At 46.9% G+C, this 22,556-nt stretch overlaps 1 protein-coding gene across 1 annotated transcript in view; it reads right to left on the bottom strand.

Moving 5' to 3' along the window:
* The window catches only part of PKP3 (plakophilin 3), a 159,399-nt gene extending 139,601 nt beyond the window's left edge, over positions 1 to 19,798 (bottom strand). The window contains exon 1 of the mRNA XM_068261366.1: positions 19,643 to 19,798. Within this exon, the coding sequence (XP_068117467.1) occupies positions 19,643 to 19,675 (33 nt within the window). The 5' untranslated portion in view covers positions 19,676 to 19,798. The remainder of the gene's footprint in view (positions 1 to 19,642) is intronic.
* Between the last annotated feature and the right edge of the window lie 2,758 nt (positions 19,799 to 22,556).

Below are 22,556 nucleotides of genomic sequence, written 5' to 3'. Positions count from 1 at the left end.
TTCCTGCAAACAGCTTTGCCCTTGTTTGTAATTCCTCAGTATGTGAAAGCCCAGCCAGCTCAGAGGACGCTTTATCCAGCTTGTAAAAGATAAGAGAGAAGAGAGGAGCTGCTCTAATCTAAATAATACACAGGCAGTGTGCATAGAGGGGCCTGGAAGGGTGAGTTCATAGCAAAACCACAACACTGAAGAACTTGGCAGCCTTCCAGACACAGGCCGACAAGTCTGACAGGGGAAAGATACATTGATTTATTACAGAGACAGTGATAGTATAAAGTGCTGCAGTTAGCCAGAACACATTAGAATAGCTTTTGGAACTTGTAGGTTGATAAAAAACAGGATGCAATTTTTGTTACGGAGTCTCTTCAAAGAAGAGTCCCAAAGGTTTCTAGGAACATCAAGAAATGCTAAAATAGTACAACCACATGTGGTTTATTGAGTCAATTTTAACACCCTTCGTTATATATTGAAAGAGGTCTGCAGAAAGACCCCTTTTACCGATGTATCTTGGTGGAGGTGACTAATTGGTTGCCCTTTTACGAAGGGCTAACCGGATAGCACCATAAGCTCCCCTGCCCCCCGTATTACTCCCACCTCCTTTTTGTGCTCATTAAGGTAAGGATGAGCCATTTGCCCTAAACATCAGGCAAGAGTGCCTAACAATTGAGCTGTCTCCTATGTAAGGTACCCCTAAGCTCATATGGACAGGCAGGGACGGATCTAAGGGGGGGCAGACGGGTCTCTTGCCTCAGGCGCAGTTTGTTGAATTCTTAAAAAGGTGGCAAAATTTGGATGGGGAATAGCAGTTTAGGCGCCAAAACCTTCATCTTTAGGCACCAAAACCTGACCTTTAGGCGCCAAAACTGGATGGGGAATGGCAGTTTAGGTGCCAAAACCTTACCTTTAGGCGCCAAAACTGGATGGGGAATGGCAGTTTAGGTGCCAAAACCTGACCGCCAAAACTGGATGGGGAATGGCAGTTTAGGCGCCAAAACCTGAACTTGGTCTAGATCCGTCCCTGTGGACAGGTATTGGCCAAGGGACAAGGCACCCTGCTCTCCTGCACTGCTTTGCTGTCTAGTACGGTTCCGTATGGTGGATGGAAGATTCGGGAGTTGAGGGCTACACTTTTTATTATTTAAAAAAACATAATATATAATTATTTGAGATTGCAGAAATCTTTTATAATCATTTACCCTGTGGAGAATTCCTGCTGACTGCTGTAGCTGTAAGAAGAATCACATGATCATCTGAGCAACCAGTTGAAACATTGAAAGGGCATGGGCAAGGCTTCGCTATCACAAAGCCGAGTCTAACAAGGTCATTATCTGGGCAGTGGTTACTTTTAGAATAAAGGAGAAGGGGGGGGGGGGGGGGGGGAGGGTGCACAATGGAGTCTGTGAATATGCAAAAAGTGTTATATGGAAGACTATTAACAGAATTTTCCTCAGTTGATCATCCTACCTTAATGATCTTGAAAGAAGAAACTGGTACTCCTTAGGGCAATTTAATTAAGAAACATAACTTCTTTGTTTGCAAATCCACGCTGCATAACAGTTCAGCTGAGGCACATCCTTCATTCAGACATAGATTCATATAAGAGACAAACCAATATTACTCTACTGCACAGCAAAGATGTGACAGCTCTAGACTATTTTGGGTCAGACACCCTTTGTCAAGCACATTAAACAGAGAAACGTAATCAGGATAGCCGTCAAGGTGCAGCCTGTGCCACTTATATGAATACCAAGCAAACTTGTCCACCTGAAAAAATTAACAAACAAGGTTGGAGTAGGCTGGACTCTGCTGCTGCTGCCATCAGCCTATGGGATCCCCAGCGTGCTGGTGATGTCATATCCCTCTTAAAGGACCACTATCATGAAAACTGTAAAATTTAAAATACATGTGTACATGTACAAATAAGTAGTACATTTCTTCCAGAGTAAAATGAGCCATACTCTACTTTTCTTCTATGTTGCTGTCACTTACAGTAAGTAGTAGAAATCTGACATTACCGACAGGTTTTGGACTGGTCCATCTCTCCATGGGGGATTCTCGGTTTTTTTTATTTACAAAAACATTCTATGAATGGCAGTTGCTCTGTTCAAATGCCAAATCAGTGTGAAGCGAGCAGGGAGGCTGTCCAGAAGCATTGTATAAATCCTTTTCAGGGCAGGGACGGATCTAGAACAAGTTGCCCCAAGTTGCGCCTGGGGCAAGGTCAGGTTTTGGCGCCTAAACTGCCATTCCTCATCCACATTTTGCCGCCTTTTTAAGAATTTAACAAACTGCGCCTGGGGCAAGAGACCCGCTTGCCCCCCCCTAGATCCGTCCCTGTTTCAGGGAGTGTCTTTATAAAGAATAAAGCTCATGCTGAGAATCCCCTATGAAGAGATGGGCTAGTCCAAAACCTGTCGGTAATGTCTGATTTCTACTACTTACTGTAAGTGACAGCAACAGAGGAAAGAATTGATCTATGGCTCATTTTACTCTGGAAGAAATATTCTACTTATTTGTATGTGGTTACATGCATATTACATTTTACAGTTTTCGTAATAGTGGTCCTTTAAAAAGAAGCAGGAAGTGTCACGTTAAACAGAGTTGCAGTAGTCAGGGACGCATCAGTGCGAGAGAAACCTGTAGCCGCAGAGGCGTAGCAATAGGGGGTGCAGAGGTAGCGACCGCATCGGGGCCCTTGGGCCAGAGGGACCCTACAGGGCCCTCCCTCAATTTCAGTATTAGCTCTCTATTGGTCCTATGCTCATAATAATCACTTCTATAGATACTTTGAATAGTGGTAATCATTAATAAACTGTTCCCCATCCCCTTCTTGCACCTCTGAGACTGTAGTTGCCATTGGCAGATTTTGGTGCACCGTATCAATTATTATGTATAGAGTGCTTGAGGGGCCCCATTGTAAAACTTGCATCGGGGCCCACAGCTCCTTAGCTACGCCACTGTGTAGCCGTTAGGAACGATCACAGACAATACTTCCTGGTAACAATCGTCAGTGGTACTAGATATAACAAGGAGGGCGCATGAGCAGGGAGACGTGGGGGCAGCGGCAGTGTCCAGGCCACAGACAGCATGATTGGGGGAGGGGGGGGATTGCAGAGGCATATGATTACTTGTGCAGCAGCACTTTGCTGTCTGCCGGTGATCAGGAAATCATGGGCAGAAAGCGCCCAACTGTGAACTCAGCCTAAGGATGGGAAGCTGAGATTTTTTAAGAGGGACAAATGCATAAGAGGGCATAGAATTTTAAAGAGGGAAGGATCCCACCATTCCCCGGGAGCCCGGAATGGATGCTTCCTCCAGATGTCTCTGATATCTAAAACGCAGATTGGCACCCTGCCACCCCATCTTCAGTCATCGGTTCAGCTGCCCACGTGGTGCCCTGCTGCTGATGGTGGAAACTTAAGCAGGCAATAGGCCACTGCTGCCTGGTTCCTGCCACTGTTGCAACCTTGCTGTTCTTAGGATCCATGCTCCTACTACTCCACATGATGGGACACGGTAGCTTCCCACCTTTCCACCTCAATACTCTCCAGGCCCCTGACAGCATTCTGTCCAGGCCTCAGTCACTTCCACGCCATCGACCACCAGCCATTGCCATGGATCTCCTGCTCTATGCTCAGGCACTGCTCTCACAACAGCATCAACGATCCTCTGCAGGTGAGACACGCAGGTGACCCAGCAATCACCATTGACTGGGCCCCAGGAAAGCTAGTCCCATCACCATTGTCTTTCTGCCCTCAAGGTAGCCAGGCCACCACCACTGCCTTTCTGCCCTCAAGGTAGATAAGCTGCCACCGCTGTCTTCCTGCCCTCAAGGTAGCCAGGCCGCTACTGATGTCTTTCTGCCCTCAAGGTGGCCAGGCTGCCACCGCTGTCTAAAAAGCCAACATTTCGGGACCGTACAGGCTCCCTTTCTCAAGGCAATGTGCAGATGCCCTCACACTTCACATCACATCTGTGAGTTCATACAGGTGCCTTCACTTGATCCTACAACTTATGTTCTTTGCGGCCACAACTGGCAGACAGATATTTGCTTTCAAGTAGGCTTTGCCTTGAGAACCGGAACCTGTGTGCTCCAGATACGTTGGCTTTTTGGGCTGTTTACTGTGATTGAATAAAAATGTATTTAGGAGCTGCCAGCTTTAACTTTGATTGTACATGACTGAAGCATCTGATTGTACATGACTGCATCGGACCCGCGTTTGTGCATTGTTTTCGAGTATGCCACCACTTCTACGTACATGTAGAAGTGGTGGCATACTCGAAAACAATCAGAATGTTTTCGCCAAGTACAAGGGGGCATGTACCTGGAATTGGTTTTGGCACATACAGGGGCGGTAATGGAACAATACATCATATAGTAACTATATGATGTATTGTTCCATTACCGCCCCTGTATGTGCCAAAACCAATTCCAGGTACATGCCCCCTTGTACTTGGCGAAAACATTCTGATAATGAGGCATAAGGGGACAGAGATAGAAGGAAGGAAGGGTGGCAAAAACATAAGAGGGCATAGTATTTTAAATAGGTAATGATAACGAGTGGTCAGATATTTTTAAGGGAAAAGGGTGTAGGTGAAACACAAAGGGGGCACTAGAGTAAAGTGGGGGTATATAGGTTCCACAGAAGGTGCCACAGAGGAGGGACTGGAGAGATTGTACAGATGATGCACAAAAAGAGGTGTATGGGCCTCCATCAAATGTTTTGTGGTAGTGTGTAGTAATTATACTCTATATAATGCAGAATGTACTAACTTTTGCAAAGGAAGAGGTAGGTTTCCTTCAAATAAAGTACCACAGTGTGCCTGTGCTGACCTTTCTCTGTATCTAATCCTGTATGTCACAGACTGGGGCTCACTGCAGGCTTTTACCGTACTTTTGATTGGAGCTCCACTACACCGTTTTTCTGCCATCCCCAAACAATTGAGAGCACATAAAATTCCAGTGATTGTGGTCCCACCCTTTCCTCTACTGCAGAAGTCTCCAGCTAATGGAATTACCCTTCTAGGTGATTGCTTTTATTTGTAAACTATAAGCTCATTTGCATGTAATATAACTAGCAATGATTGTCATTATTATTACAATTGCCCACACAAGTATTTAGCATTAATAATTATATAATATCTAAACACACTCATGACAGTCCTACAGCCAGAAGAGCAAATGTCTGTGGGCTAAACTGCCTGGGTGATCCTAAGCTCATGCAACTAAGCAATTAACCTGTTGTAGGTAAACGCCGGAGTTGCAACTTTAAAAAATGATTGACCTTTAATTTGGTAGATTGCCAACAAAGGCTAAATCACTCAGCAGCTTGACATCAAAACCGCCTAAGTAGTTCATGCCGAACTCCCTGACCAGAATCCAATAAACACAAAATCTAGGAAGTGTTCAAAGTTGTCAGCTTGAGCCTATACTTGCTGATTTTGTCTCCAAAATATTATTTTCCTTGACTGACTTATATGGCTGACTACATACAACCCTTACTCTCAATTCACTATTTTACATACCTTAATTAAAAAAGTAGGGTCGTAGCTACAACTCAAACCCCCATCTCCCAACATTCACACCCCTTCCCTTGCCTATCCCTGATGACCCTCACATCCTGGTGGCCCATCTTGCAATGGTCATAAAGCAAAGTGTGGACATCATGATCTTCACTGCCATAACACGTGCAGTCACACATATACCTGATCTGAATGATCGACCCCTTTATTAGAGGGAGTGAGGGTAGTTATGCCCCTGGTATTGGCAATAGATATATTCTCCTTTGTTCAATGTTAGTACATAATCACTTTACAGAAACAGAACTGAAACTACCTAAGTATTGGATCCTGCCACCAGTGTGAACTTAGCCTCCAGATAAGTGTTTCCAGTAGTCAAGACACTTTGATTTGAATTAGTTGTAGAGATGGCCCAAACTGTTCGCCTGCGAACGGTTACAGGCGAACTTTGGGTGGTTCGCGTTCGCCGGCGAAGGCGAACTTTTGCGGAAGTTCGATTCGCCCCATAATGCTCCATTAAGCACAACTTTGACCCAGAGGCGTAGCTAGGATTTTCAGCGCCCGGGGACAAAGACTATTAATGCGCCCCCCCCCCCAAAGTTAAGGTTGCGGCGCGCAGCGCGCCGCGCCAAAAAGGGGCGTGGTCACATAATAAATGTGGGCGTGGTTATGGGTAGAGCCAAATGTATATGGAGGTTAGCAGGCTCACGCTCACCCACCCTCCCTCAGTATGTACCTTCCAGCATGTTCCAAGACAAATTCAGCAATCATGAGCCCCCCCCATCAAGACAAATTCAGCAATCATGAGGCCCCCAACATAACCAACTCAGCAATCATGAGGCCCCCAACAAGACAAATTTAGCAATCATGAGGCCCCCAACAAGACAAATTCAGCGATCTTGAGGCCCCCAACAAATCATGAGGCCCCCAACAAGACAAATTCAGTAACCATGAGGCCCCCAAAAAGACAAATTCAGCAGTCATGAGTCACATAAATAGACAGCATTTCACATAAATAGGTAGAATGCCCCCTTAATATGGTAGACACCTCTCACCTGGCAGCAGTTCTCCAAAATACACTCAATCTGACGTGGTTCCCCAAAAATAGCTAGCCCCAGGTCTATAGTTGTCCCCAGAATAGGTGGCCAGCAGTATAGATGTCCCCAGAATAGGTGGCCAGCGGTATAGATGTCCCCAGAACAGGTAGCCAGGGGTAGAGATGTCCACAGAACAGTTAGCCAGGGGTATATGTGCCCAGTATATGTAGGCAGGGGTATGTGTGCCCAGTATATGTAGCCAGAGGTATATGTGCCCAGTATATGTAGCCAGTGGTATATATGCCCAGTATATGTAGCCAGGAGAATAATATGTGCCCAGTATATATAGTCAGGCGTATATGTGCCCAGTATATGTAGCCAGGGGTATATATGCCCAGTATATGTAGCCAGGGGTATATATGCCCAGTATATGTAGCCAGGGGGTATATATGCCCAGTCCACGTAGCCAGGGGGTATATATGCCCAGTATATGTAGCCAGGGGTATATATGCCCAATATATGTAGGCAGGGGGTATATATGCCCAGTATATATAGGCAGGGGTATATATGCCCAGTATATGTAGCCAGGGGTATATATGCCAAGTATATGTAGCCAGGGGGTATATATGCCCAGTATATGTAGCCAGGGGTATATATGCCCAGTATATGTAGCCAGGGGGTATATATGCCCAGTATATATAGGCAGGGGTATATATGCCCAGTATATGTAGCCAGGGGTATATATGCCAAGTATATGTAGCCAGGGGTATATATGCCCAGTCCACATAGCCAGGGGGTATGTATGCCCAGTATATGTAGCCAGGGGTATATATGCCCAATATATGTAGGCAGGGGGTATATATGCCCAGTATATATAGGCAGGGGTATATATGCCCAGTATATGTAGCCAGGGGTATATATGCCAAATATATGTAGCCAGGGGGTATATATGCCCAGTATATGTAGCCAGGGGTATATATGCCCAATATATGTAGGCAGGGGGTATATATGCCCAGTATATATAGGCAGGGGTATATATGCCCAGTATATGTAGCCAGGGGTATATATGCCAAGTATATGTAGCCAGGGGGTATATATGCCCAGTATATGTAGCCAGGGGTATATATGCCCAGTATATGTAGCCAGGGGGTATATATGCTCAGTCCACGTAGCCAGGGGGTATATATGCCCAGTATATGTAGCCAGGGGTATATATGCCCAGTATATGTAGCCAGGGGTATATATGCCCAGTATATGTAGCCAGGGGTATATATGCCCAGTATATGTAGGCAGGGGTATATGTGCCCAGAGTAGGTAGCCAGGGGTATATGTGCCCAGAGTAGGTAGCCAGGGGTATATGTGCCCAGAGTAGGTAGCCAGGGGTATATGTGCCCAGAGTAGGTAGCCAGGGGTATAGGTGCCCAGAGTAGGTAGCCAGGGGTATAGGTGCCCAGGGTAGGTAGCCAGGGGTATATGCCCAGTATATGTAGTTAGGGGGTATATATGCTCAGTCCACGTAGCCAGGGGGTATATATGCCCAGTATATGTAGCCAGGGGTATATATGCCCAGTATATGTAGCCAGGGGTATATATGCCCAGTATATGTAGCCAGGGGTATATATGCCCAGTATATGTAGGCAGGGGTATATGTGCCCAGAGTAGGTAGCCAGGGGTATATGTGCCCAGAGTAGGTAGCCAGGGGTATATGTGCCCAGAGTAGGTAGCCAGGGGTATATGTGCCCAGAGTAGGTAGCCAGGGGTATAGGTGCCCAGAGTAGGTAGCCAGGGGTATAGGTGCCCAGAGTAGGTAGCCAGGGGTATAGGTGCCCAGGGTAGGTAGCCAGGGGTATATGCCCAGTATATGTAGTTAGGGGTATATGTGCCCAATATATGAAGGCAGGGGTATATGTGCCCAGAGTAGGTAGCCAGGGGTATATGCCCAGTATATGTAGTTAGGGGTATATGTGCCCATTATATGTAGGCAGGGGTATATGTGCCCAGAGTAGGTAGCCAGGGTTATATGTGGCCAGAGTAGGTAGCCAGGGGTATATGCCCAGTATATGTAGTTAGGGGTATATGTGCCCAATATATGTAGGCAGGGGTATATGTGCCCAGAGTAGGTAGCCAGGGGTATATGTGCCCAGAGTAGGTCGCCAGGGGTATATGTGCCCAGAGTAGGTAGCCAGTAGCCAGGGGTATATGTGCCCAGAGTAGGTAGCCAGAGGTATAGGTGCCCAGAGTAGGTAGCCAGGTGTCCCCCTCCCCAGCAGGAGGGGAGCAGCGCAGAGAAGAGCTGCTCTCTCTCTCCCTCGCTGTCCCCTCCAATGTCTGTCCGGTGTCTGGCAGCGGCGGGCGGAACTTACCTCCGTCTCGTCGCAGCGCCAGATGGATCTGCCGCTACTCTGGTCTGGTCCAGACCAGAGCAGCGGCTGCGCACCCGAACTTCCGGCCGGTGTTCCGACGCGGCGCTGGAGCGTGACGGAGGTGAGTTCCGCCCGCCGCTGCCAGCCACCGGACAGACATTGGAGGGGACAGCGAGGGAGAGAGAGAGCACCTAAGGTGAGGGAAGGAGGGGGGAGATGGCCCCCCTTCCCCACCGTCCGCACAGCTCTCTCTCTTCTCTGCGCTGCTCCCCTCAGCCCTGCAACAACAAAAAAACTCGAAGCTCAGCTGGGCGGCGGGCGCCCTTGGGGACCCGGCGCCCCGGGGCACTTGTCCTACCCCGACCCCCCCTAGCTCCGCGCCTGCTTTGACCCTCTACATCACAGTCAGCAGGCACATTGTCGCCAATCCGACTACACTCACTGCAGGAGCCCCATCCCCCCTTATAAAAGGCAAGGTTCTCCTGCCGTTTTACTCACTCATCTGCCTACAGTAATTAGTTAAGGGACAGCTGCTGACAGACTCTGCTAGGGAAAGCTTAGTTAGGCTCTTGTAGGCTTGTTAGCTTTCTCCTGGCTGATTGTTATTCCTTATATTGCACCCTCCCTCCCTCCCTCCCTCCTCCTCCCCTGGAGAAGGAGGGTCTTGTCTTCCAGGGATTTCAAAAGCCAGCTTACATACCTTGGCCAGGAATTGAACCCAGGTCTTAGTGCTTGGTAGGCAACTCTCTTCACCACTATACCACCACCAACACTACATGCTGAAGCCAGCCTAGCATGTAGTGGTAGGCTGCTATTCTAACCAGTATACCACCAACACAACACACTACAATGCTACATGCTGAAGTCAGCCACACATTGGCCAGGAATTGAACCCAGGCCTACTGCGTGGTAGGCTGCTATCCTAACCATTATACCACCAACACTACATGCTGAAACCTCTTGGAGCAGACTTACTTCCTCCCTCCAAAAGACACACATACATTCCCATAAAATCATTCAACAGCAACTGCGTGCACGGTCTTTGTGGTACACAGTCTCTGTGGCACAATTGGTTAGCGTGTTTGGCTGTTAACTGAAAGGTTGGTGGTTCAAGCCCACCCAGGCATGGCCTTGCCTTTTGTGTTCAACAGTTGTCCGAAGAGAACCCCAGATAGCCACGTACATTCCTCTCTCTCTCTCTAGTAAGGATGGTCACCGCTTTCCGCGGAATTGTATTTTCCGCAATTTTGGGCGGAAATTGGTCATTCCATTCTGTTTGGTCGGAGCGGAATTGCTTTTTAAATCCGGCGGAATTCCAAAATTGGCTGTGAAATTCTGCCGGTATGCTAGGCTGGCTTCAGCATGTAGCATTGTAGTGAGTTGTGTTGGTGGTATAATGGTTAGGATTGCAGCCTACCTCGCGGTAGGCCTGGGTTCAGTTCTTGGCCAATGCATGTGAGTTGGCTTTTGACATCCTACAAATCCCTAAGCAAGCTCATTTTTCTCTTGGATATATAATAATGGTACATGCTAGGCTGGCTTCAGCATGTAGCATTGTAGTGTGTTGTGCTGGTGGTATAATGGTTAGGAGAGCAGCCTACCACGCGGTAGGCCTGGGTTCAATTCCTGGCCAATGCATGTGAGTTGGCTTTTGAAATCCTACAAATCCCTAAGCAAGCTCATTTTTCTCTTGGATATATCATAATGGTACATGCTAGACTGGCATCAGAATGTAGTGTTGGTGGTGGTATAGTGGTGAAGAGAGTTGCCTACCAAGCACTAAGACCTGGGTTCAATTCCCGGGCCAAGGTATGTAAGCTGACTTTTAAAATCCTACAATTCCCTGGAAGACAAGACCCTCCGGGGGAGGGAGGAGGAAGGAGGGAGTGAGAAAGGAGGGAGGATTACACTTCCTGATGTTGTAAAGTAGTGTAGGCCTGCAGTTGAACATTGAATGAGATTTCTGACCTCATAACACTGCTTTGTGTGAAATCTAGATTTTTTTCTGGCACTTTTGATGTCTATTCCACTCAACCATGTCTTCCTCCAGGTATTAGACCCCTTGAAATATCTTTTCCATCACTTTTCTGGCTACCATGAGTGTTTCCAGTTTTCAAAGTTCGCCTCCCCATTGAAGTCTATTGCGGTTCGCGAAAGTTCGCGCGAACCGAACCTTCCGCAAAAAGTTTTCGAACGGGGTTCGCGAACCAAAAATCGGAGGTTCGCGACATCTCTAATTGGTTGCAGCAGACAACTGGTCCAGGTCAATGATCATTCAGATATATAATAAAATCTAGGGCAATTGTTGCTGTTCCCTGGTAAATTAGCATCAAAACTCCCCTCCTGTCCGTAGGCATAAACAAGAATGACTGCCTCACGCCTAAGACTATCCACGTTTGAAAGTATACAGACACAGTAAGTCTTCCCCTTAGAATGTGGATGGTGCTCACCAGACTTTGCATATTGAAATACATTACCAAAATACACAATGTAGTGCCTGAAATACCAAATGATTGCTTCTAGTTACATGAAATGTGTGAATGCAATATGCTACCTTAAATGGTAACTCCGGGAATGGTTATAAACTAGGGGTGAGTATTTCAGGGTGGTACCTAAATAAATTGTAACGCTCGGTGAAGCACAGAGAGGTCTGATTACCGGTGACCTGCAGCGTCACGGGGAATACAGACGTATACCAGATTATATGTGATCTGCAGTATCACCGATAATCCAATATACCAGCTAACCTCTGTTCACCGGAGTAGAGTGTAGTGTTTTGGTGTAACAGTAACACTTAGAGGACTAGACCTCAGTACAGTAAGACGTACCGTACAGATTACTTCCGCACCCCTGAACTCTCCAAGACGGGAGGAGTCAGACTGTTAGCAAGAAGTATCTTCTGAAAGTCACCCTCAAGCGGAAGGGTTACTAACAGAACGAAGAACCTCCTCCAATGATGAGGTCGGTTCTCGAGGTCGGACAAGCCAGGTCGTACACACACGGACAGATAAAGTACAAGATCGAGAGGCAGAGGCGTAGTCAAAGTACAGGCAGGGTTCGGCAACGGGGTATCAGATATATCGGGGTACAGAATCAGGAGGCAGAAACAGAGTCTAGGAGCGAGCCGGGGTTCGGCAACGGAGTATCAGAAATAACGAGGTACAAGATCAAAGTTCAGAAGAGTAGTCAAGGCAGGCAAGAAGTCATAACAAATAATCACAATCAAACTAGTACTTTAAGCTATCAACAAATCTAGCTTTAGTGTAGGATTACAGCTCCAGCTGGTCCCGGCACACTAACGGATCTGACTAACGGATCTGGGTGCTCCCACGTATGTGAACGCAACGCCAGACACCAGAGAAGTGAACAGCCGGCAGTATATATACTCAAATGTTCCCCCAGCACCTCCCTCAGTGATGAGCCAATGAGGTGCAGAATCCGGGTCAGCTGACCAGCCTGGTCAGCTGACTCCCCTCTACCTGTCATAAATCTCCCTTGAGTGCGCGCGCGCGCGTCACTCTGAATACTGAGGGACTACGAGTCCCAGCCAGCGCAGCCCCGCTCAGCGGTGACTCCGCAGTGGGGACCGGCGGGCTACTCGCCGCACCCAACGCGGCGGTTTCGCCGCGTTCTGCGGCCTCATGCACGGAGGCAGCCGCCTCATGATGCGAGGAGGCGGCTGCCTCTCCGTGCGAGACAAGGCTGAGTGCGGAAGGAGCCGCCCACCGCCGGCTCATGGCGGCGGCTCCTCCGCGCTTTCTCACAGTACCCCCCCCCCCCCCCCCCGAGGAGTGGACTCCGGACAGCTCCTTCCAGGTTTCCCTGGATGTGCAGCATGGAACTCTCTCACCAACTCGTCCGCATGCATGCGGTTCCCAGGCACCCATTGCCTCTCCTCAATGCCGTACCCCTTCCAATGTACGAGATATTGCACCGAGTTCTGTACAGTACGTGAATCAATTATCTTCTCCACCTCGTATTCAGGTTGGGCATCTACCAACACAGGAGGGGGAGGAGTGGGACCCACCTGGACCGCTGGCTTAAGAAGGGAAACATGAAAAGACCTTACCCCCCGCATGCTAGTGGGAAGTTCGACAGTATAAGTAACATTGTTGATCTTCTTGGTTATCGGAAATGGACCCACAAACCTGGGACCAAGCTTATTAGAAGGTTGTTTTAGGGCCAAGTGACGTGTGGACACCCAAACCGGGTCTCCTGGTTGGAACCTCCACTCCACCGACCGTCTCTTGTCGGCTTGACCCTTCTGACTCAAAAAGGCCTTCTCCAAGTTATTTCTTACTGTCGCCCACAGATCCTTGAATGACCTTTGCCAGACCTCCAGGGCTGGAAACGGAGTGGAGGCTATAGGCAATGGGGAAAATTTGGGTAATCTTCCCGTCACTACTTGAAAAGGCGAAAAACCGGAGGATGAGTTTTTTAAATTATTTTGGGCAAATTCTGCAAACGGCAGAAATCTGACCCAATCGTCCTGTGCTTCAGCTACATAACACCTTAAGAACTGCTCTAATGATTGATTTATTCTCTCAGTCTGGCCGTTGGTCTGAGGGTGATATCCAGACGAGAAGGACAGTTTTATGTCCATGAGCTGGCAAAAAGCTTTCCAAAAACGTGAGACGAACTGAACTCCCCTGTCTGAAACTATGTTTTCGGGAATACCATGCAATCGAAAGACATGCGTAATGAACAACTCGGCCAGTTCTTGAGCGGAGGGGAGTCCTTTTAGGGGTACAAAATGGGCCATCTTGCTAAAACGGTCGACCACGACCCAAATGACCGTCATTCCCTCAGACCTGGGCAGCTCGCCTACAAAATCCATGGACAGGTGGGTCCACGGTTCAGTTGGGGTGGGCAATGACTGCAAGGTACCGACAGGTGCCAACCGGGAGGGTTTACTCTTGGCACATGTCACACACTCCTTCACATATTCCTTGCAATCCGCTGCCAGAGAAGGCCACCAGGCGCATCTGGCTACTAAATCCTGTGTTCTGGATGCCCCCGGATGCCCTGCATTCTTATGTGCGTGGAACATCTCTAGAACCTGAAGGCGAAACGGCAGAGGAACGAACAGAACCCCTGCGGGCTTCCCTTCCGGGATGTCCTGCTGAAAGGGACTCAGCGTCTCCTTCCAATCCTCCCAAGTTCCAGTGGCTGCCAGTATCAATCTCTGAGGAATAATGGTCTTAGGAACGGAGGGCTGTGCTGTCTCTGCCTCAAAGCATCTGGACAAGGCATCTGCCTTAACATTCTTGCTCCCCGGGGTATATGTAATGATGAAGGTGAACCTGGAGAAAAATAGCGACCATCGAGCCTGACGAGGGCTCAACCTCTTAGCCCCCTCGATGTATTCTAAGTTCTTATGATCGGTGTAAACTGTAATGGTATGCTCAGCTCCTTCTAACCAATGTCGCCATTCCTCGAAAGCTAATTTGATGGCCAGGAGCTCCCTATTACCAATATCATAATTCCTCTCTGCAGGGGAAAACCTGCGGGAGAAGTAAGCGCAAGGGTGCATTCTACCTTGCAAGCCTGATCGCTGAGACAGCACAGCCCCCACTCCTACCTCTGAAGCATCCACCTCCACAATGAACGGGAAGGACGTATCCACATGTCTGAGGATGGGTGCTGAACAGAATAGGCCCTTCAGAGTGGAAAAAGCATGTACAGCCTCAGGAGACCAGTGAGTTGTATCTGCCCCTTTCCTAGTGAGACTTGTAAGGGGAGAAATGACTGTGGAATACCCCTTTATAAACCGTCTATAGTAATTGGCAAAGCCAAGAAAACGCTGAAGAGGTTTTAACCCCACCGGCTGTGGCCACTCCAGCACAGCCGAAACCTTGGCAGGATCCATAGACAGGCCTGTGGTGGAAATTATATACCCCAAGAAGGCGACGGACGTTACTTCAAAGATACATTTTTCAAGTTTTGCATATAAGAAGTTCTGCCTCAACAGATTCAAAACAAACCTCACATGGTCTCTATGTTCAGAGAGGTTGTTGGAGAAGATAAGAATATCATCAAGATAGACTAAAACAAATTTCCCCAACACCTCTCTGAATACCTCGTTAATGAGTTCCTGGAAGACGGCCGGGGCATTACAGAGCCCGAAGGGCATCACCAGGTACTCGTAATGCCCGTCTGGTGTATTAAAGGCCGTCTTCCACTCATCGCCCTTTCTTATCCGTATCAAGTTATACGCGCCCCGCAAATCTAGTTTAGAGAAGATTTTAGCGTCTGTAATTTGTGTGAACAAATCGTCTATCAGTGGCAGGGGATAGCGGTTCTTGACTGTAATTTTGTTAAGGCCGCGATAATCAATGCAGGGTCGCAGGCCTCCATCTTTCTTTTTAACAAAAAAGAAACCAGCTCCAGCAGGTGACCGAGACGGCCGAATGAACCCTTTGGCCAAGTTTTCACGTATATAATCCTGCATGGCTACTTTTTCGGGTCCCGACAGGTTGTACAAATGACCCCGGGGAGGTACACATCCTGAACGGAGGTCAATGGGACAATCGAAAGGGCGATGTGGGGGTAACCTGTCTGCTGCTTTGGGACAGAACACGTCGGAATACTCGGAATATTGGTCAGGTACCCCTTCCACCTGAACTCTGGTTTGCCCCAGGGTCAGCTTCCCCAAACACTGCTGAAAACAACGAGGTGACCAAGTGGTTAACTGCCCTGTGGCCCAATCAATTTGAGGTGAGTGGAGTTGCAACCAGGGCATGCCTAGGATGATAGTGGAGGTTGACATGTGCAATACAAAAAATGATAATTGTTCCCCATGAAGTACCCCTATAGTGACTTTCACCTCTGGAGTCTGTGACAGCGGGTGCTCCCGTTGCAGCGGGGAATCGTCCACCGCCGTGACCTGAATGGGGGGATTCACTGAAATGAGGGGAATACCCAACTCCTGAGCAAATGCAAAATTCATAAAATTAGCCGCTGAGCCGGAATCAATAAATGCTTCAGTGGCTACTGACTTATTCTCCCATGTAATCGTACAGGGGAGAAGCAGTTTCTTCTCTTTAAGGGGTGAAAATTGTGTGCCTAGGGTGTCACCCCCCACTACTCCTAGGCAGACCCGTTTCCCGACCTGTTAGGACAGTTTCGCACCCTATGCCCTGCCTCTGCACAATATAGGCACAGTTGTTCCGTCATTCTCCTCCTCCGCTCCACCTGGGTCAGTTTTGACCGACCAATTTGCATTGGCTCTGGTGGAGGCAAGGCCGGAGAGGTTGAGACAGGCGGAGTTATTGTTACTGGCGATGCAACAGCCAGTACAGTATACGAGGTCACCCTGACCCGGTGACTACTCCTAGCCTGCCTCTGATGACGTAGCCTGCGATCTACTCGTATGGCCGACGATATGGCCTCGTCTACTGTCTTGGGCTCGGGCACAGTCAACATTAGGTCGGAGACCTCTTCCGACAACCCAGACAGGAAGTAGTCCATGAGGGCAAAATTATCAAATCTCGAGGTGACCGACCACCTACGGAACTCTGCCGCATAATCCTCGACCGACCCTCTGCCTTGCCGCAAAAGCTTGAGTTTCCGCTCTGAGGTCACAGCAAGGTCAGGGTCGTCGTAGATTATGGCCATGGCCTTAAAGAACTCGTCTACCGAAGTCAGAGCGGTATCGGTAGCAGGCAAGTTATATGCCCAGGACTGGGAGTCCCCAGTCAACAAGGTTTTAATAAAGATGACCCGTTGGGCCTCAGTCCCCGAGGATCGGGGTCTCAATTCAAAATACGACAACACTCTACTCCTGAAATTCCGGAAGTCAGACTTGTGGCCGGAAAACTTATCAGGCACAGGCATGCGTATGTCATCACTATGAGGGGATCGCACTGAATCAACTGATGTCTGGAGGGTTCTCACAGAGCCTGATAAGGCATCAATTAAGGCTTTGTGCTGGCTTAATGATTGATGAATGCTATCCACCGAAGTGGCAAGCATAGTCAGAGGATCAGTGCGTTCCATCAGTGTTTTGGTCTGGCGTTCTGTAACGCTCGGTGAAGCACAGAGAGGTCTGATTACCGGTGACCTGCAGCGTCACGGGGAATACAGACGTATACCAGATTATATGTGATCTGCAGTATCACCGATAATCCAATATACCAGCTAACCTCTGTTCACCGGAGTAGAGTGTAGTGTTTTGGTGTAACAGTAACACTTAGAGGACTAGACCTCAGTACAGTAAGACGTACCGTACAGATTACTTCCGCACCCCTGAACTCTCCAAGACGGGAGGAGTCAGACTGTTAGCAAGAAGTATCTTCTGAAAGTCACCCTCAAGCGGAAGGGTTACTAACAGAACGAAGAACCTCCTCCAATGATGAGGTCGGTTCTCGAGGTCGGACAAGCCAGGTCGTACACACACGGACAGATAAAGTACAAGATCGAGAGGCAGAGGCGTAGTCAAAGTACAGGCAGGGTTCGGCAACGGGGTATCAGATATATCGGGGTACAGAATCAGGAGGCAGAAACAGAGTCTAGGAGCGAGCCGGGGTTCGGCAACGGAGTATCAGAAATAACGAGGTACAAGATCAAAGTTCAGAAGAGTAGTCAAGGCAGGCAAGAAGTCATAACAAATAATCACAATCAAACTAGTACTTTAAGCTATCAACAAATCTAGCTTTAGTGTAGGATTACAGCTCCAGCTGGTCCCGGCACACTAACGGATCTGACTAACGGATCTGGGTGCTCCCACGTATGTGAACGCAACGCCAGACACCAGAGAAGTGAACAGCCGGCAGTATATATACTCAAATGTTCCCCCAGCACCTCCCTCAGTGATGAGCCAATGAGGTGCAGAATCCGGGTCAGCTGACCAGCCTGGTCAGCTGACTCCCCTCTACCTGTCATAAATCTCCCTTGAGTGCGCGCGCGCGCGTCACTCTGAATACTGAGGGACTACGAGTCCCAGCCAGCGCAGCCCCGCTCAGCGGTGACTCCGCAGCGGGGACCGGCGGGCTACTCGCCGCACCCAACGCGGCGGTTTCGCCGCGTTCTGCGGCCTCATGCACGGAGGCAGCCGCCTCATGATGCGAGGAGGCGGCTGCCTCTCCGTGCGAGACAAGGCTGAGTGCGGAAGGAGCCGCCCGCCGCCGGCTCATGGCGGCGGCTCCTCCGCGCTTTCTCACATAAATAAATGATGCTTCTAGTAACAGGAAATGTGTGGATACAATATGATGTCTATCCTAGACATTACAGATAATGGTTAGGCTACTGATAAATGGACTTTGCTGTATCCTGATCTGTAGAAGAACCCATGTCCAAAGAATATTTCTAGCATTGCACAACCCCCGGGCCAATCCATGTTGGTTGGCTTTGCAGCTGACAAGGGGCTCCTTGTAGTGGGAAAGTTGTAAAGCTCTAGCACGGCAGATCTTGTGGACTCTGGTAGTAAGTATAAATAGCAGAATTTCACTTAGCTCCACCATGGCCAGCCAATGATATTTCTAGGAGTGTCCCTTTAAAGGATAACTGAAGTGAGAGGTATATGAAGGCTGCCATATAATTATTTCCTTTTAAGCAATACCAGTAGCCTTGCGGCTGTCCTGCTGATCCTCTGCTTCTAATACTTTTAGCAATAGACCCTGAACAAGCATGCAGCAGATCAGGTGCGTCTGACATTATTGTCAGATCTGACAAGATTAGCTGCATGCTTGTTTCTGGTGTGATTCAGACACTATTGCAGCCAAATAGACTAGCAGGGTTGCCAGGCAACTGGTATTGATGGTATTAAAGTGAAATAAAAATGGCAGCCTCCATATCACTCTCAGTTCAGCTGTCCTTTATGCAAAACATACTGTACGTTGGATCGAAAAAAATATACAGATTCAAGTTTCTGTCGATTGACCTTTTGCCAAGATCACTTATATAAAAATCCCAAAGCTTTTCCTCAGACGAACAATTGCTTCACCTTAAATTATATGTTTCTTAAGAGTACTAATGTTATGTCTATGGGCAGCAGCCTATAAAGATCTCAGCTTTTCTCACCTATAGAACACATAGCACAGCTTAATTATCACTTGCACCGTCTTGTCTAACTTGCAGGGTAACAGGGAAAGTAACACACCTTCTTCTGTCTGCTTTTATTACAGTGCTGGCTTTTGGACTGCATATATTATGTATCTTGTAAACAGACCCTTTAAACATCCTTCTACCCAAGGCAGGAGGTATTGCAAGTATATTACAGGACTGCGTTACAATTCACCTATCGATTAATGGTAACATTTGGAGGAAATTATCTGTCCAAAATGTCACCATCACCAATACAAAGTAGTTACCAGCTTGCAAGACTTCCCCAATCTGCCTTAGTATATCTCATTACAAAACTACTGTATAAAAAGACTACTGTACTACTTTATCTTGGACTAAGCTGCATTCTATTATTTGTCGAACTTGCATCCCAAGAGTAATCCTGCCTCAGCCCTGCAGAATTTATAAATGTTATTATGGTGTGAAGTCCTCTGACCTATTTCAGTTCACTGTGATATATATGTTTTATATGCGCATAGTTACATAAAAATTGCACTCCTGCATTGTAGGTATGACATTCTTTAACCCTACCTATTGCTGCAGCTCAGAATATTATGAACTCCTTATCTAAAATCTGTTTGAAGATGTCCAGCCACTTTCCCTTGCAGGTAGTTAACCCCCACATTCCCAGAAGCTGCCTAAACATGGGCTTGCGCATACCTTGGTCAGCAGAGTGGACCCTTTCTGCATCATGATGTTCTGCAGTCCCTCTTCAATGATTCTGGGGTGGAAGCAGTCCTGGAGGTAACAATCCAAATTCTATCAAAGACAGAGAATGGAAACTGTATCATCCCGTGTCGTCACTGGACCTGTTGATGCACCTCCGCCCTGAGGAAGGTTAACTCTTCAAATGATCAGTTCTGTATAGCACAAAGGTGGTAACTGGCTGTGCCAGGTTACTAGCAAAAGAACCTTAGGGGTTAATGCCTGTCCAATCATACAATAGGCGCTGGAATAAAAGATCTGCAGGTTGGAAGCAAGAAATGACAGTGCACTTAAAAAGTAGACATTTGTATAAGTGGCAAGTAAAAGTAAAAATTTGTCACAAGTCTGCTGTCACTGCCTTGTCTACTCTAGTAAAGAATGTCACCAGCATGGGACATCTGATCAGAGGTCACAGTTCTTGCTTAACAAGATACATGACTTTTGTTTTCTAATATAATTGATTTATAGAGTTGTCTTAAAGCAGTTGTAAAAGCATTAGACCTTCGGCTTCACTGGATATTCCAATTAGTATTTCAAGGTGTTAAAAAGGAACTGTAGTGAAAGTAATGTAATTAATAAAATTGCTTAATTTTTTTACAATATTCATTTATAAATGGCTCAGGCCTGGAACCCAGTAAAAAGCACAAAGAGCTATTGCAATTGCTAGCGATTTGTGATAGCGTTTTGTAAGCGATTTTGGCAGTGTTTTCCCTGCTCCTATACAAATCATTAGAATGGAAATGCTGCATATCCTGCGATTGCGATTTCCTTCATTACAATCGCTCTAGTGGAATCTGTCCCATCCATTTACATTGGCAGAGCGTTTAGGGAAATCACTAGCAATTGAAAGCGCTACCTAAATGCTAGAAAAATACTCTAGTGAGTTCCAGGACTTACTCAGTGTTTGCCCATTGTAAAATCTTTCCTATCCCTGATTTACATTCTGACATTTATCACAGGTGGGGACATCTTTAGTTCTGCCAGGTGATCTCTGCAGAATGTTTGTTTCTGAGATTTCTATGCACAGAGGGAGATAGTTGGAAACAGACATTATTTTCCACAATGCAACGAGGTTCACTGACAGAAAACTGCCAGAGCCATAGTCATGACAATACATTGTGAGAGGGGTTTCCCTATTTGAGAAACAGTGAGGATTTCTCGTGGGAAAGGGGGTATTGGCTACTGATTGGGATGAAGTTCAATCCTAGGTTACAGTACAGCTTTAAAGTCTTCTCTTATCCTTATATTTGTTACCTGTCTCTCGTATTAAAAGTTTATTTGGAGTTTGTACAAATTATTTGCAAACTATAATCTAACTCTGCATTTTCAGCCTTTAACTGGAACATATATTATGGTTGAAGTGTATATGACCTGAGAATATAGCACCTTACTGTCGTTAACCTAATGCTAGGTACACAAAATGCAATTTTCTGACAGATTAACTGTCAAATCGATTATTTCCAAAATGTCCGATATGATTTCCGATCGATTATCTGATCGATTTTCCATTCACTTCTATGGAAAATTGATTGAAATCAGATTGGACATGTTGGAAATAATTGATCTGATAGGAAATCTGTCAGAAAATTGCATTGTGAGTACCTAGCTTAACATGATGTCCCAGCCAATGTCACAGCCTCAGTCTGGGGGGGGGGGGGGGATCCAGACATTGTAAAGTGAGAAGTTAAACAATACATGATAGATCAAGAAATGATTGATACTTGCTTTGTAATCCATCCATGTTGTTTGATCCATGAGCCTGCAGGTTAACATCTTTACAGCTGGTAAGCATAGAAGAACTGGACAGCACCAACTGCCCTTGTCTATAAACACATCCACTGACAATATGATAGTCTAAAAGTGTTTTTTTAATATTTACATATGCACAGAGGGAAATACTGCTTGCTTGGAATTTGGTAACAGCAGTCATCTCCCACAATGCAAAGAGGTTTACAGAAACTGTCAGAGGTACAGACTAACCAGCAAGCTCAAGGTGAACCAGAACTCATTGGAGTGTGTAAGGAGCTACAATGGTCCATTCCAGCGGATCTGGAGGTGTGTTTAGCTTCTAAGGGCAACAATGGTTGATTTGTATACTTCAGCAGTGATGCACTGGGAGACATCTCAAGCTCACTCCCACCTGAAATATCACAAATACTTTCTGTTTTAAGAAAGCCAACTTTTGTTTTTCAGAAACTGTCAGGAAACTGTCATGGCCATGAGCTGTGCGGGGTTTTATCTCAAAAAAGCAATCACACAGACAACCCTGATGATCCATTTGAGAAAAGCTAATTATATTTTTGTGGAAAAGGGGTATCGGCAACTGATTGGGATAAAGTTCAATTTTGCATTCCTCTTTAGGGGACGGGACAACATTTCAGAGTGTGGCGCTATAGTAATAGTGGCAGTGGGTAGATGTATTATGTAAGTGACTATTTGGGCATCACCTATACTGGTGGCCGCCACACTATGACAGAAAACGTAATAAATTCAGGCCTAGTTTACCAAATCACTTGATCAATTAGTCCCAACATGTTTCAGCTCTATGGGGCTGATTTACAGTGGTTTGCAAAAGTATTCGGCCCCCTTGAAGTTTTCCACATTTTGTCATATTATTGCCACAAACATGAACCGATTTTATTGGAATTCCACGTGAAAGACCAATACAAAGTGGTGTACACGTGAGAAGTGGAACGAAAATCATACATGATTCCAAACATTTTTTACAAATAAATAACTGCAAAGTGGAGTGTGCGTAATTATTCAGCCCCCTTTGGTCTGAGTGCACTCATAGACATTGCCTGATGAGTGCTAATGACTAAATAGAGTGCACCTGTGTGTAATCTAATGTCAGTACAAATACAGCTGC

The sequence above is a fragment of the Hyperolius riggenbachi genome, chromosome 11 (assembly GCF_040937935.1).
Source record: "Hyperolius riggenbachi isolate aHypRig1 chromosome 11, aHypRig1.pri, whole genome shotgun sequence".
NCBI classification, from domain to species: domain Eukaryota; kingdom Metazoa; phylum Chordata; class Amphibia; order Anura; family Hyperoliidae; genus Hyperolius; species Hyperolius riggenbachi.
This window is presented reverse-complemented; position numbering and strand designations above follow the sequence as displayed.